The sequence below is a fragment of the Spermophilus citellus genome (genome assembly GCF_964194105.1).
Source record: "Spermophilus citellus genome assembly, chromosome: 14".
Lineage (NCBI taxonomy): Eukaryota > Metazoa > Chordata > Mammalia > Rodentia > Sciuridae > Spermophilus > Spermophilus citellus.
Genome location: NC_138194.1, coordinates 28,287,841 through 28,302,570, shown reverse-complemented (window position 1 = coordinate 28,302,570; position 14,730 = coordinate 28,287,841). Strand labels below are relative to the sequence as shown.

General features: G+C 35.3%; 1 protein-coding gene across 1 annotated transcript in view; it reads right to left on the bottom strand.

Moving 5' to 3' along the window:
- The window catches only part of LOC308633242 (lipoxygenase homology domain-containing protein 1-like), a gene marked incomplete at its 5' end in the record, with an annotated part of 165,984 nt that overhangs the window by 47,227 nt on the left and 104,027 nt on the right, over positions 1–14,730 (bottom strand). Inside the window, one exon of the mRNA XM_081265757.1 lies at positions 2,482–2,659. Within this exon, the coding sequence (XP_081121883.1) occupies positions 2,482–2,659 (178 nt within the window). The remainder of the gene's footprint in view (positions 1–2,481; positions 2,660–14,730) is intronic.

Genomic DNA, 14,730 nt, shown 5'->3' with positions numbered 1-14,730 from the left:
TCAGTACTCAATGTACTAAGTACCACATCAGAAGACAAAGGAGTAATAAAAAATTTAGAGAAGAACACACACTCCTTTGTTTTTCTGATCTGACAGAAAAACCAGCATTTCCTAGAGAATTCAAGGTAAAAGTGAGGATAAATATCTACACAAAACAGAAATTCAATGGTGCACCCCAATATAGCAAACATGAGCCCTGGTACAGGAACCATTCTTTGCATTTCCACTTGCTGAAGTGTTCAATGTCTAATGATTAACTAGAGTCAAAATAAATCTCCTAAAGGAGTTATGGTAGCTTATTCTGTGGGCATGCTTTTCATTATAATCCCAGACAGGAAAAATTCAAACTTGCTGTGGAAGCTGAAGGGCTTGAGGTACCCACACAGATTAACACTGGGATTCTTTTCTTATGAACATGGGAATGTATTATTAAATTAATTATTTCTTGAAGAAATACTATTTCTTCTTTGATATAAGGGGAGTAACCAAGGACAGGGTAGAGACGAAGAGCTGGAGAAGAAGATTAACATTAAACAGGGATGATAGGCGGGAGGGAAAGGGAGAGAGAAGGGAAATTGCATGGAATTGGAAGGTGAGCCTCAGGGTTATACACAATTACATATAAGAGGAAAGGAGGGGTAGGAGAAAAATTATACAAGTGGAAGAAATGATTTATAGTAGAGGGGATGGAGAGAGAGAAGGGGAAGGGAGGGGAGGGGAGGGGGGATAGTGGAGAATGGGATAGTCAGCAGAATACATCAGTCACTAGAAAGGCAATATGTAAATCAATGGAAGTGTAACTGATGTGACTCTGCAATCTGTATACGGGGTAAAAATGGGAGTTCATAACCCACTTGAATCAAACTGTGAAATATGATATATTAAGAACTATGTAATGTTTGAACAACCAACAATAAAAAAAAATATTTTTAATCCAAATCCCCTTTATTTTCCATACTCTTCCTCAAAATGCTTAGAATTCTAAGTGTTCCAATAAATGATTTCTAAAGTGAGGTCTCCTGTATTATTGTTACCCTTGCTAAAATAGAAAAACAGGAAGTTCCCTCTAATAAATAGAGCAAAAAATAAAAACAAAACAAAACCACTGAGGCTTTAGCAATCAAACCAAATTAAATTATGGAGCTTGTAAAGAATAGCTTTATTTTTACTGGTCCCATGTTAATAAACGTGGCCTCTTATTATTTCTTGATCACATCTTGCCAAAATTATTTTTCCCTTTTGTCACCTAATTATTGCTCTCTCTTCTTTCTCGGGTTATCTTCTCTGACCTCTTCCTCATTATTTCTATTTTTTCCCTTGTGTTTTTCCCACTTGCTTGATGTCGCTTGCTAAGTATCTCTCACTACTCTTCTCCTGCTCCACCCTGTACCCTTCTGCATGCATTCAAGTCACCTGCTTCTCTCTTCTGAGCTCCAGAGGCAGATGGCAGACCCGTTTTGTTGAGTGGGAGTACCAGTGTGCCAGCCCACGGAGCACCAGAGGGCGGGAAAACTGGTGATATAGATGGCAGCAAACTAAGGTCTACTCTCCCAAGAATTTGCAAGATTTTAAATACAGTAACTAAAAGCTGAAAATGAACTGATGGAGGTAAGGGGGAAAAAATAGGGCCAGATAGACTGTCTTGTTAAATCAAGCTTTATGCTTTTGTTTTAAACCACCTTATCTAGGATATCTCTCATACACACATACAAACACACACAAACACACACACACACACACACACACACACACACACACACAGGTATAGATGGACTCTGATAAGAAAAAGAAGCTGAATCAGAGTCAGACTGACTAAGAAAATCTAGGTTTTGATGAAACCAAAGCTCATGGAACAACATCAGGCAAAAATCAGCACACTAAACTTTGAAATAATTTAAAAACACAATAACATTACCTAATTAGCCTTTGTGTTCAAGAAAATATATTTTAAGCTTCAAATGTTTAAAAAGTTCTAAGATCTTCAACTTTCTAAAGAACCTGAGCTTAGATATGAGAGAGACCAGTTTCAAAATATTCACATTTCTGCCCTATCCTTGGACTTTTTTTCCCCCAATTTCTATTTTTAATCCAAATCCCATTTATTTTTATCTTTTTGCCAACTCTTTTTTTATAACCGAGCATTAAAAATTAATAGCAATGAAGCTGAGAATTTCTAACAGCCTCAGCTTCTCTCAGTGTATATGGAAATATCCTTAAATAACAAGAGTCAAATATGCACACACAATTTAAAAAGTTATAAAGGAGCTCAACAGCAAAATACTCTACACCTCACATTAACTACCCCCCAAATTTGAGGCAAATGGTCTTCATTATGTTTTTCTTACACTACTTCTAGGATTATTAAACAATAAATCCTAACACCAGAGATTTTCTTAGAAACATATGTGATGAAATTATCTACCACTGTGCACAAAACATCATCAAGCAAACCAAAGTTGAAGTACTTCAGAATAAACGTACATTGGATGATTTGTGGATAGAAATAAACATTCTCATCCTTGGTATAAATTGCAGGTTTTGCCAGACCATCTGGTTGAAGTCCAACAAACAACCCTGGGCTCCTCGTAGATTCTAGGCTTATGGATGCATTTTCCAAGTTCTTCTTAATTTTAAAATGACAGTCAATATCTCCAGTGCCCTACAATAAAGGTAAAGTGATTTGATAAATGTGAGCAAACATTAATGACAGAATTTAAAGCCACTTACTCAACGAGAATGTAATTTTGCTGTATTTTCAAGTTGTCTTGATAAATCTAGAAACTTTTTGCAGAAACTGCATCCTGTTCCATAAGATTCAGAATCACAGATCGTGTAACAGCCTGACTCAAGAGCATATATCTTTGAACAAAGGGCTCCAAATCAAAGAGTGCTTCATAAAGAGTATGCTGTGTGCTGTATTTCATTTCAGAGTTGTTCACCTCTATAGGTGAGTACAGAAAACTAAGATGTTAAATTACTTAATGATGGGTATGCTTTCAGAGAAAGGCATCATTAGGCCATTTTGTCATTGTGCAAACATCACAGAATGCACTTATACAAACCTACACTGAATACATAAGCTATATGGTAGACACACACACATTTATAGGTATACACATCCACATACATATTAGTGTTATATAAGTATGCATGCATACATGTGTGCACACACATTTATGTAAATTATCTACTGCTCCTAGAGCCATGAGAAACCAAAACAAAATGAGATTAAAAGATTAAATCAAACACAATAAAAATGATGTTTTCAGGAGATGCACTAAATTTGAGATGGTGTAACAGCATACTGTTTTATAGTAAGCTGTTTTTATATGAGTATAAAAATACTTTAAAAGAAAGATAAAAATCTAGTAAGTCAATACATAAACCAGTTACGTGGTCACTCATTATTATCAAGTGTTGTATACTATACATAATTGTATTGTACTATACTTTTACAACTGGCAGTACAGTTTGTTTACACCAGCATTTCCACATACATTGTCCTGCAAAATTATGACATCAGGGATATCACTAGGCAAGAGGAATTTTTCAGCTCCATTATAATTTTATAGCATGACCATCATACATGCAGTGCATTATTGACTGAGACAAAGTTAGGTAGCCTATGCCTATACTCTGAAATTACTGAAAAAAGTGCAGTTTATCCCAAGTTCATTTGCATTTAAATATAAAACAATTTTCCGTGTTATTCTGCATTTTCCAGACTAAGTTTTTATACAGTGTAAATAAAATTCTCAAAGACTATATACCAAAACATTTAGGAATGAAGAGCCCAAAAGTAATCTACAGAATAATGAAATCTCCCTTTTTTCAGACATTTATAATCTAATATTAGAAAATATTTAACCATTCACTTGTTGAAAGTTTTCTCATATGATTTCAGATTTCTAGAAAATGAATTTTGTGAGAATGATTCAAAATTTCTAATAGAAGCTATTATTTTACTTATAATAGAAAATTATATTTGTTTTTCAAGATGGTGGAATAGAGGAGGTCACTTTCCTAGCTGCTCTGTGGCATGAAACCAAGAAAGCAGACAGACAGTGTTCATAACTCAGAAAAGTATATGAACAAAAAAAAGTTGGGGGGGGGAACACTACTAGAAATTAAAACTGGAGATTTGAAACAGACTGGAGACTCAGGATGTAGGATAAAATAAAATGATGAAGAAGAAATCCCCAGTGCGATTTCATTTATTATGAAACTGACTAACATACAGAATAAAGATAAAAATTTAAAGGCTGTGAGAGGAAAATATCAGATTACGTATGGGGGAAACCAATTCAGATATCAGCTGATTTCTCAGTCCCCCTCAAAGCTAGTAGGTCCTAGAATAACATATGCCAAACTCTGAAAGAAAATGGATGCCAACCAAGAATCCTATATCCAGCAAAATTAAGCTTTAGATTTGAAGATGAAATAAAAACCTTCCCTGACAAACAAAAGTTGAAAGAATTCACAACTAGAAAGCCTGCACTATATAGAACATTTCTCAACAAAATATTTTATGAAGATGAAATGAAAAAGAAATAAGAAATAAGTGAAACCAGCAAAGGGAGGAACTACACTAAAGGTATAGTCAATCAAAGGAGAAACCAATTCAAATTAAAAACCAGAAACAAACTCAATGACTGGGAATGCAAATCATATCTAAATAATACATTGTACATTAAGGGCCTAAACTCATCAATCAAAATGTGTATAATGGTGGATTTGAATAAGAAAACAAGACCCAATAATATGCATCTCCAAGAGGCTCACCTCATAAGCAAAGACATCCACAGACTGAAGGTAAAAGGATGGGAAAAGAAACACATCCTTCACATAGGTCCCATAAACAAGCAGGGGTTTCCATCCTCGTATCAGATAAAGTGGATGTTAAGCCAGAGTTAATCAGAAGGGACAAAGAAGGACATTTCGTACTGCTTAGGGAATTATACATGAACAATATATAATAATCTTAAATATTTTATGCCCCCCAAAATGGAGCATCTATGTACATCAAACAAACCCTTCTCAATTTGAAAAAGCAAATAGACCACAACACAATAATACTGGGTGACTTACACACCTCCTCACTACTGGATAGATCCTCCAAACAAAAACTAAATTAAAAAAGCTATAGAACAAAAAATACAATTATAATTTAGACTTACCAGACATATATAAAGTATTTCATCTATCAATGACTGAATACACTTTCTTCTCAGAAGCAGATGGGTCCTTCTTAAAAATAGACCATATCTTAGGCCATAAAGCAACTCTTAGCAAATACAAAAAAATAGAATAAAATAAAATAGAATCCTATCAGATCATTAAGGAATTATATTAGAAATCAATGATAAAATAAAAAATAGAAGTTATTCTAATGCCTGGAGACTAAACAATATGCTATTGAATGATGAATGGGTAGCAAAAGAAATCAGGGATAAAATAAAAAAATACCTAGAGGTAAATGACAATATCAAAATCTCTGGAACACTATGAAGGCAGTGTTAAAAGGAAAGCTCATTGCATTGAGCTCATTCATTGAAAAAATAGAAAGTCAACAAATAAATAATCTAACATTACATCTCAAATCTCTAGAAAAAGAAGAACAAATCAACACCAAAAGCAGAAGACAGAAAATAATTAAAATCAGAGCTGAAATCCATGAAATTGAAACAAAAGAAACAATACAAAAAAATTGACAAAACAAACAGTTCTTTGAAAAAAAATCAATAAAATTGATAAACTATTAGCCAAGGTAACAAAGAGAAAGAGAGAGAAAACTCAAATTGTTAAAATTTGAGATGAAAAAGGAAACATCACAACAGACACTACTGAAATACAGAAAATAATCAGAATGTATTTTGAAAATTTATACTCTAATAAAATAGAAAATCTTAAAGACATTGACAAATTTCTGGAGATATATGACATACCCAAATTAAATCAGGAGAACATAGAAAATTGAAGACACCATCAAAAGCCCACCAACAAAGAAAAGCAAGGATTCTCAGCTGAGTTCTACCATACTCTCGAAGAAGAACTAACACCAATCCTCCTCAAATAATTCTATGAAATAGAAAAGGAGGGAATCCTTCCAAACTCATTTTATGAAGCTAGTATCGCACTAATACCAAAACCAAACAAAGACACATCAACGAAAGAAAACTTCAGACCAATATCCCTGGTGAACTTAGGTGCAAAAATTCTCAATAAAATACTGGCAAATCACATACAAAAACGTATTTAAAAGGTAGTGCACCATGATCGAGTGGGGTTAATCTCAGAGATGCACAATTGGTTCAACATATGGAAATCAATATATGTAATTCATCACATAAATAGACTTAAAGGCACGAGTCACATGATTATCTCAATAAAAGCAAAAAATGGCATTTGAGAAAATTCAGCAAACATTGATGTTCAAAACACTAGAAAAAATAGGGACATACATCAACAAAAAGCTATATATACTAAACCCAAGGACAACATCATTCTAAATGGAGAAAAATTGAAGGCATTCCCTCTGATAACTGGAATAAGACAGGGATGCCCTCTTTCACCACTTCTATTCAACATAGTTCTGGAAACTCTAATCAGAGCAAATAGATGAAAAAACTTAAAGGTATATAAATAGGAAGGAAGAACTCAAACTATCCCTATTTGCTGATGACATGACCCTATTTTTAGAAGACCCAAAAAAATCTACCAGAAAACTTCAAGAACTTATAAATGAATTCAGAAAAGTAGCAGGATATAAAATTAGCACCCATAAATCAATTTCATTCCTATACATCAGTGATAAATCAACTGACAGAGAAATCAGGAAAACTATACCATTCACAATAGCCTCAAAAAAACAAAATATTTGGGGATCAATCTAACAAAAGAGGTGAAAGACCTCTAATAATAAAAACTACAGAACACTAATAAAAGGTATTGAAGAAGACCTTAGAAGATGGAAAGATCTCCCATGTACTTGGATAGGCAGTGTTAATATTTTCAAAATGGCCATAAAACCAAAAGTGCTATACAGATTTAATGTGATTCCTATTAAAATCCCAATGGTGTTTTTTATAGAAATAGAAAAAGCAGTCATGAAATTCATTTGGAAAAATAAGAGACCCAGAATAGCCAAAGCAATCCTTAGCAAGAAAAGTGAAGTAGGAGGCATCACAATACCAGACCTAAAATCATAATACAGAGCTATGGTAACAAAAAAGGCATGGTATTGTCACCAAATCAGACATGAAGACCAAAAGTACAGAATAGAAGACACAGAGACAAACCCACATAAATACAGTTATCTCATATTAGATAAAGCACCATAAACATATATTGGAGAAATATATGTATTTCAGCCTCTTTAACAAATGGTGTTGGGAAAACTGGAAATCCTTATGTAGCAAACTGAAATTAGACCCCTATCTCTCACCCTGCACAAAATTCAACTCAAAGTGTATCAAGGACCTAGGCATTAGATCAGAGACCCTGCACCTACTAGAAGAAAAAGTAGACCCAAATCTCCATCATGTCCTCTTAGGATCCAATTTCTCAATCAGACTCCTAAAGTGCAATAAGTAAAATCAAGAATCAATAAATGGGATACAATCGAACTAAAAAGCTTCCTCACAGCAAAGAAAACAATCAAGAATGTGAACAGAGAGCCTACAGAATGGGAGAAAATATTTACCACATGCACCTCAGATGCAGCATTAATCTCCAGGATATAGAGAACACAAAAAAAACATCAAAAAATAATAATAACCTAATCAATAAATGGGAAAAGGAACTGAACAGACACTCCATAGGAAAAGAAATACAAATGGTCAACAAATATGTGAAAAAAAAATGTCCAACATCTCTAGCAATTAGAAGAATGCAAATTAAAACTACACTGAGATTCCATCTCACTCTAGTCATAATGACAATTATCAAGTATATGGGCAACAATAAATGTTGGTGAGGATGTGGAGAAAAAGATACACTCATACATTGCTGATAAGAAAACAGTATAGAGATTACCCAGAAAACCTGGAATGGAACCATGATTTGACCCAGTTATCCCACTCCTTGATATACGTTATGGTTTAAATGTGGTGTCCCCTGAAAGCTCTTGTGTGAGATGATGCAAGAAGGTTTGAGGAAAATAACTGGGTTGTGAAAGTCAACCCAATCGGTGAATTAATCCCCTGATTGGGATTAACTGATTGGTAACTGAAGAGGTAGGGTGTGGCTACAGGAGGTGGGTCTTTGGTGGCATGATTTTGGTGTATATATTTGTATCTGGTGAGTGGCATCTCTCTCTCTGCCTCTTGGTCACCATGATGTGAGCTGCTTTCCTCTGCCACCCTCTCCCCACATGATGTGCAGCCTCACCTTGTGCCCCAAGGAATGGAGTCGGCCTTCTACGGATAAGACCTCTGAAACCGTGAGCCCACAGAAAAACTTTCCCTCTTCTATAGTTGTTTGGTCTGATCCTTTAGTCACAGCAGCAAAAAAAGCTGACTAAAACAGCATATACCTAAAGGACTTAAAATCAGCATAATACAGTGACTTGGCCACATCCTTTATATCAGCTCAAGCTCCATTCACAATTGCTAAACTATGGAATCAACCTAGGTACTCTTCAACAGATAAATGGCTAAAGAAAATGTGATACATATACCCAATAAAAAAATTACTGAGCCATAAAGAATAATCAAATTATGGCCTTTGCTGGTAAATGGATGGAACTAGAGACTATCGTGCTAAGTGAAATAAGCCAATCCCAAAAAAACAAAGGCCGAATGTTCTCTCTGATATGTGGATTCTGACTCACAATGTTGAAAGGGGATTGATTGGACAGAGGGGATGGAGGGTTGGAGGGAGAAATCTCAACTCAAATGTGAGCTTGTTGTCACTAAGAACCATTTGTCTGTCTGTCTCCCTGCCCTGCTCATTTTACAAATATGAATTGAGCAGCTTTAACCTCCTATTCTTATTATGGATACAATAGGACTCTGGCCTTGATTCGTTCATTGTCAAGCACAGGAGACAATGACATATACACATAAAAATAATAAGACAGATAATAGAATAAACATGTGCAAGAAACAGATTCCTGTAGTTTCTAAAATGAACAACGTTGATACATACTATTAACTGATGCTTTATTCCTATTTTCTCAATTTTTTATCTAGTATCCCTTTTCTCCCTAGCATTTTATCCAGGGTGCCATGTTACATATAGTATTCATGAAAACTTTTTGAGAGTCTGCAAGGCAGAGAGACGGAAAGTCGTGTGATTCTTAGTGACAACAGCTCACATTTAAGTTGAGATTACAACATAATTTCCTATTATAAATAAAATAATAGTTGCTATTGGAAATTTAAATCCATTCTTACAAAATTCATTTTCTAGAACTCTGAAATCCTCGAAGAAAATTTTCAAAAAGTTTTCATGACTACTCTTCAGACTTCTCTTGGCTGTACCATTTTCTCAGACTCTTTGTATTCCTGATGACCTTGAAAGTTTTGAGAAGTACTGGTAAAGCATTTTGTAGGCTATTCAATTATTATTACTATTATTCTAATAATCCATTATTGGAAGGTGTTTGCTTTTCTCATAATTAAACTGATGTTATGAGATATTGAGTGGAAGACCATGGAGGTGAAGTTCCATTTTCATCACATCACAACAAGCATAACATATTATAAACATGATTTGTAACTATTGATGACGGCCAGATCATCTAAGACAGTGGTTGTCAGGTTCCTCCCGTTACTCCCTTCCCAACTTTGCATACCGTTTGCTCAAGGAGAAAGTCATCATGCTCAACCCACACCTGAGGGTGCTGATGCATAGGGAGTTATGCTCCAACCCCTTTAAGGCTGAGTATCTCACACAATTTATTTGGAATCTTCTGCACAAGAGATTTGTCTCTTCTGCCCCATTTATCTATTTATTCAATTATTTATTTATAGCAGTGAGGACTCATGAATATTTCAGACTTTGCATTATAATCCAATATTTTTTTATTTTGTTGCTCCAATTGTTCCAGCCTGGGAGCTCTTGCAGATGACTTCTATATCCTTTGACACATCTCCATTAAGAATCAGTTGGAAAGAACTGATAACAACTGTGAGTCTTCCATCCTACGAATGTAAAATCTGTCCATTTTATTTAGATTTTGATTTTTTTTCACCAGTTTTATAGTTTACATATATGGGTCTTATACATATTTTGTTAGATTCATATATTTTGTTGGACTAATATAATTATCTTTACATTTTTAATTTAAAATTTCAAGTTTTCATTGCTAGTCTATAGGAAAGCAACTGAATTTGTATATTAACTTGTACATTGCAGTCTTGCTAGAATAGCTTATTGGTTCTAGAGTTTTCTATCGAATCTCTGGTATTTTCTATATGCCTAATTATTATGGTTTAGATATAAAATGTGTCTCCCAAAAATCTCATGTGTAAAATAGTGCAGGAAAGCTTAGATGTGAAATGATTGGGTTAAGAGAGCCTTAACCTAATCAGTACTTTAATTGATATGGATTAACTGGGCTATAACTGTAGGGTGTGGCTGGATGAGGTAGGCCACTGGGGGCATGCCTTTGGGGTTTATATTTTGTCCCTGGTGGGCAGAGCTCTCTCTCTCTCTCTGCTTCCTGATTGCTATGTCTTGAGATGTCCTCCTCCTCCACACCTTTACACATGATTTTCTGCCTCACCTTAGTACCAGAGCAATGGAGTCTCCAATGTATGGACTAAGTCCTCTGAAACCATGAACTCCAAATAACCTTTTTCTCCTCTAAAATTGTTCTTGTCAAGTCTTTTTTGTCACAGTGGCAAAAAAAAAAAATTACTGAACCATTTAATCATGTCATATATGAACAAAGACAGTGTTATTTATTTATATATTTCCAACCTGTACAAAATCTATTTCCTTTTCCTATCTCATTGCACTACCTAGGACTTCCACTACAATGTTGCAAGGATTACTGTGAGGGACATCTTTTTTTCCCCTTCATTTTAGGGAGAAAGCATGTAATTTTTCATAATTATATATGATATTAGCTGTAAGATTTTTGTAGATATTCTTTACCAAGAATAGAAAGTTCCCCTCTGTTCATAATTTGCTGATAGTTTTCCTTATTTTCACCATAAATATTCAATCAACATTAATACAAAATGCTCCACTATCACGAGATGGCCATCACCTTGCCAGGGAACTCTTGCCTGCTCAGAGGAATAAGCCTGCTAAGAATTTAAAGTCAGAAATGACTACTGAAGAACACAAGAAAAAGAGTCAGAAAAGATAGTTTCAAAGGGAGCCTGAAGTGCCTGATAGATTCAGCCCTCACAGGTCCTGGAGCTGGACAATTGGAAAATGGCTCCTTTGGTTTATTTAAGGGGATACATCAAAGGCAGGGATCAGGTTTCAGGGGTGGAGTCTTGATTCATGGTGTCTTCATTCAGTAGGTTGATTGGCAACTTGGCAGATCACACCTCTCTCTGAGAGGCTGTGTGGCTGCAGCAGGTCACCCCATCTCTGGTGCTGTGTGAGACCAGGCAGAGCTGAACAGGGCTCACAATGTGTCTCGGCAGTCAGCCAGAGGAAATGTCCACTGGAAGTTCCCAGACACCAGATTCTCCTACTCACTAGGCTGAGATGTGGACGTAGTCCACACACAACCAACGGATGGCTCTCGACACTCCACAACAGTGTCTTTCAAATTTGATGCAAATCTTCTGTTTCATTACTTCTCAGATAACATGCCCCATCACCTGGATCACTATAATCACAGTCTAAAATAAGAATCATATTTTTGACTATTAAATATACTTTCATTGATTATTGTTCCAAAGCTCCCTTACCTACCAGATCAATAATGCTCATTGTAAGTAGAATCCAGGCTAAAACAAAAAAGTTGTCCTAAACTTTGAGTTTATAATTATAAGGGCTACAGGAAGTCTTCAGCAAATAATCAAAAGGAAGGTGTTTTTCTTCACTGAAAGATAAAATTATTTTTAAAAGAAATTGCAAAATCAGATTTAATATACCTAGAACCAAGCGTGGATGACTGTAAACCACAGAGTTTAAATGTGGAAAACAATGAGTAAGTAGGTGGATATTCTATATGATACAGAGGAAACTTACACCCCACAGGAAAAGAAGGCCAATCAGTGCTAGGAGTATAAACCTGGAGTAAATGTCCTAAAAGCAAACATGAATGTCCTTTTCAACCCCACATGGAGTTGTTTCTTAGTGTAGAAAAGAAATGAGAGGTAGTAGAAACACCCATATATTTTAGTGGAGAATCTCCAATAAAAGGGCTGAAAGCATCACCCCAGAAATTTACAAATTTCTCTTAAACTATCCTGATGTTCAGCCTAGTACCAGAGCAACATGGAGCTGCTCATAAGATGGATTTGAAATGTCTGAGGAAGGAATTTGAGAAGATGACACTGATAATAGCTTTCTAGATTCTCCACAGCTCATACAAAGACATCAGGAGATCCAAGTGTTATCTTGTGCTTCTGTAGCAGACACAACGACTGAGAAGACTAACGCCTAGGAGAGGATTGTACTTGCGACAACTGGGCCACTGAGTTGGGACTCTTGAAACCAGAGGCTACATTGGAGTCTCAAGAGCCTTGTGGCCCCGAATGTTAAGACAACAGCATCAGCCTCATTTGAACTTTCACACTGCTGTAGTTTGGATATGGCTTGAGTATGTCCTCCAAAGGTTTGTTTGTTGGAAGCTTAGTCATTTTCTCTTTCAGACTACAAATTTCCCAAGGATGGGGAGAGGGTGGGATGCCTTACTATGTTTACTATAGCAATTTCTACCTCCCAAGTAGACACTCTATAAATGCTTATTGGCTCTTAAAAAAATGATCTTGTTTGATAATATTTAAGCTCATAACTTGTTCATATCATGTCTTCCTCTTTCTTCTTTGAAAAAGTGGGATTATTCTTTCTGAAATTCATAATTCCAAGAAACTTCTCCCAATTTTCCTACTCCACTCAATTCAACTGCCTCCCCTAATCCTTCGAACAAGCAGTTGAACCAAATTTAATGGGATTACAGATTCGCCAGTATTCTCTTTCTAGTACATATTTGCTTCCTCCAACAGCACCTCAAGGAATGATATTATTAACCTTGCATTAAGTGAAATTAGTGATAAGAATGAAAATTAGATTTAACATAACTAAATTTTAAAACAATAAACATTTCTAGTTCCCTTCATTCCATCTGTCCTTTTCTCATTTAAAAATATCTTATTTACACCTAATCCAAATATCAACTAGTTAAAAGGAAGTAGGTGGGAACTAAAATATGTGAGTTCTGAATGCAGAAGTGTTCTTCACTGCCCTGTTAATAATTAGCAACAAATACCTAACTGAACAAAGCCACTATGGAATACATGCTCACACCACTGCAGGCTAATATAACATCTAATGCCAATTTCTCTCTCTTTGGCTCCTTTGCAGAAGGATAAGTCCTAGTTACCATTACCCAATTGATATTTTAACTTCTTTTTCGCTCAATATTTGTTGAGTACTTAAAAAATATCCGGTCTTACGGTAGGGTCTGTGATATTTTAATGAACAAAACAAACATGACTCTGTCATCCTACTAATACACATTTTGCACAATAGAGTACTGTTAATGCAACTCATCAGCTTTCTCTTTTCCAAGATGAATCAATCACTCAAAGATTTTTTTCCTTTCTTAAAGCATATTTGCTCCTGAGTGGAGAAAGTCTCTGTTGCTATCCTGGAGGCCCCCCGTATTTTCTTCAAATATTTTTTCATATTTTTTGATCTTTAAAGATCAAAACTAACACATAAACTCCAGTATATAATAACAACAAAATGTAGGATCATTTTCCAGGAAATTCAAACAAAATAATTTATCTTGCATATGGCTATGTATACAGCACAATTCTATTAAAATAAGTTTCTTTTAAAAATGTTTGCTTAAATGAAACACAGTTTATAATTCTTGACATAAAACTAAGTAAGATTTTCACTGAATTTTATACTTCTCATCCTACTGGCCTAACAACGTGTATACCTAACTCATCATCCATAAAAGAAAACAGAATTCTGGGATGGCCTACATCACAAGAGCTAGAGAAAGAAACAGAAGAAAGCTGGGAGAATTGAATCAGTTAACAGCTAAGGGCCAAAACAAAAGACCTTTTCACATTTCTGGATGGATAGTAAAACTTTAATTTGAATTCCAGCATTACCCCGGGGTACCACACAACTCAACCCATCCAAAAGCAGCAGGCACTTCACCTTCACCTATGAACTGTCCTATCCCAAAGCTTTCTTCGCATTATCCTGCCCACCTTTTTCCACAGCTAATATAGGTTCAATGTACAACTTGTGCTTTCCTTCCTCAAATTTTTTATATGGAAATATTAAGCTCCAAGTCCAACATACATTCTTCCGACTGCTCTCTAACTTTGTTCCTAGAAGTTGAGGGAATTTATGCCATGACCTGTCCTTTAGTGGGCTAATACCTATAACAGTTCAAGAAACCCTTTTACTTCAGTTTCCTCAGTCTCAAGAGTTTTTTGTATATGTGTGTGTGTGTGTGTGTGTGTGTGTGTATGCAAGCACACACAGCTTTCATATTTCAACTCCTTACAAATATTAGTTTCCTTTCATCTTAAATTTATTTACATGTGTATTTTGAGTGAAGAGGATAAATTA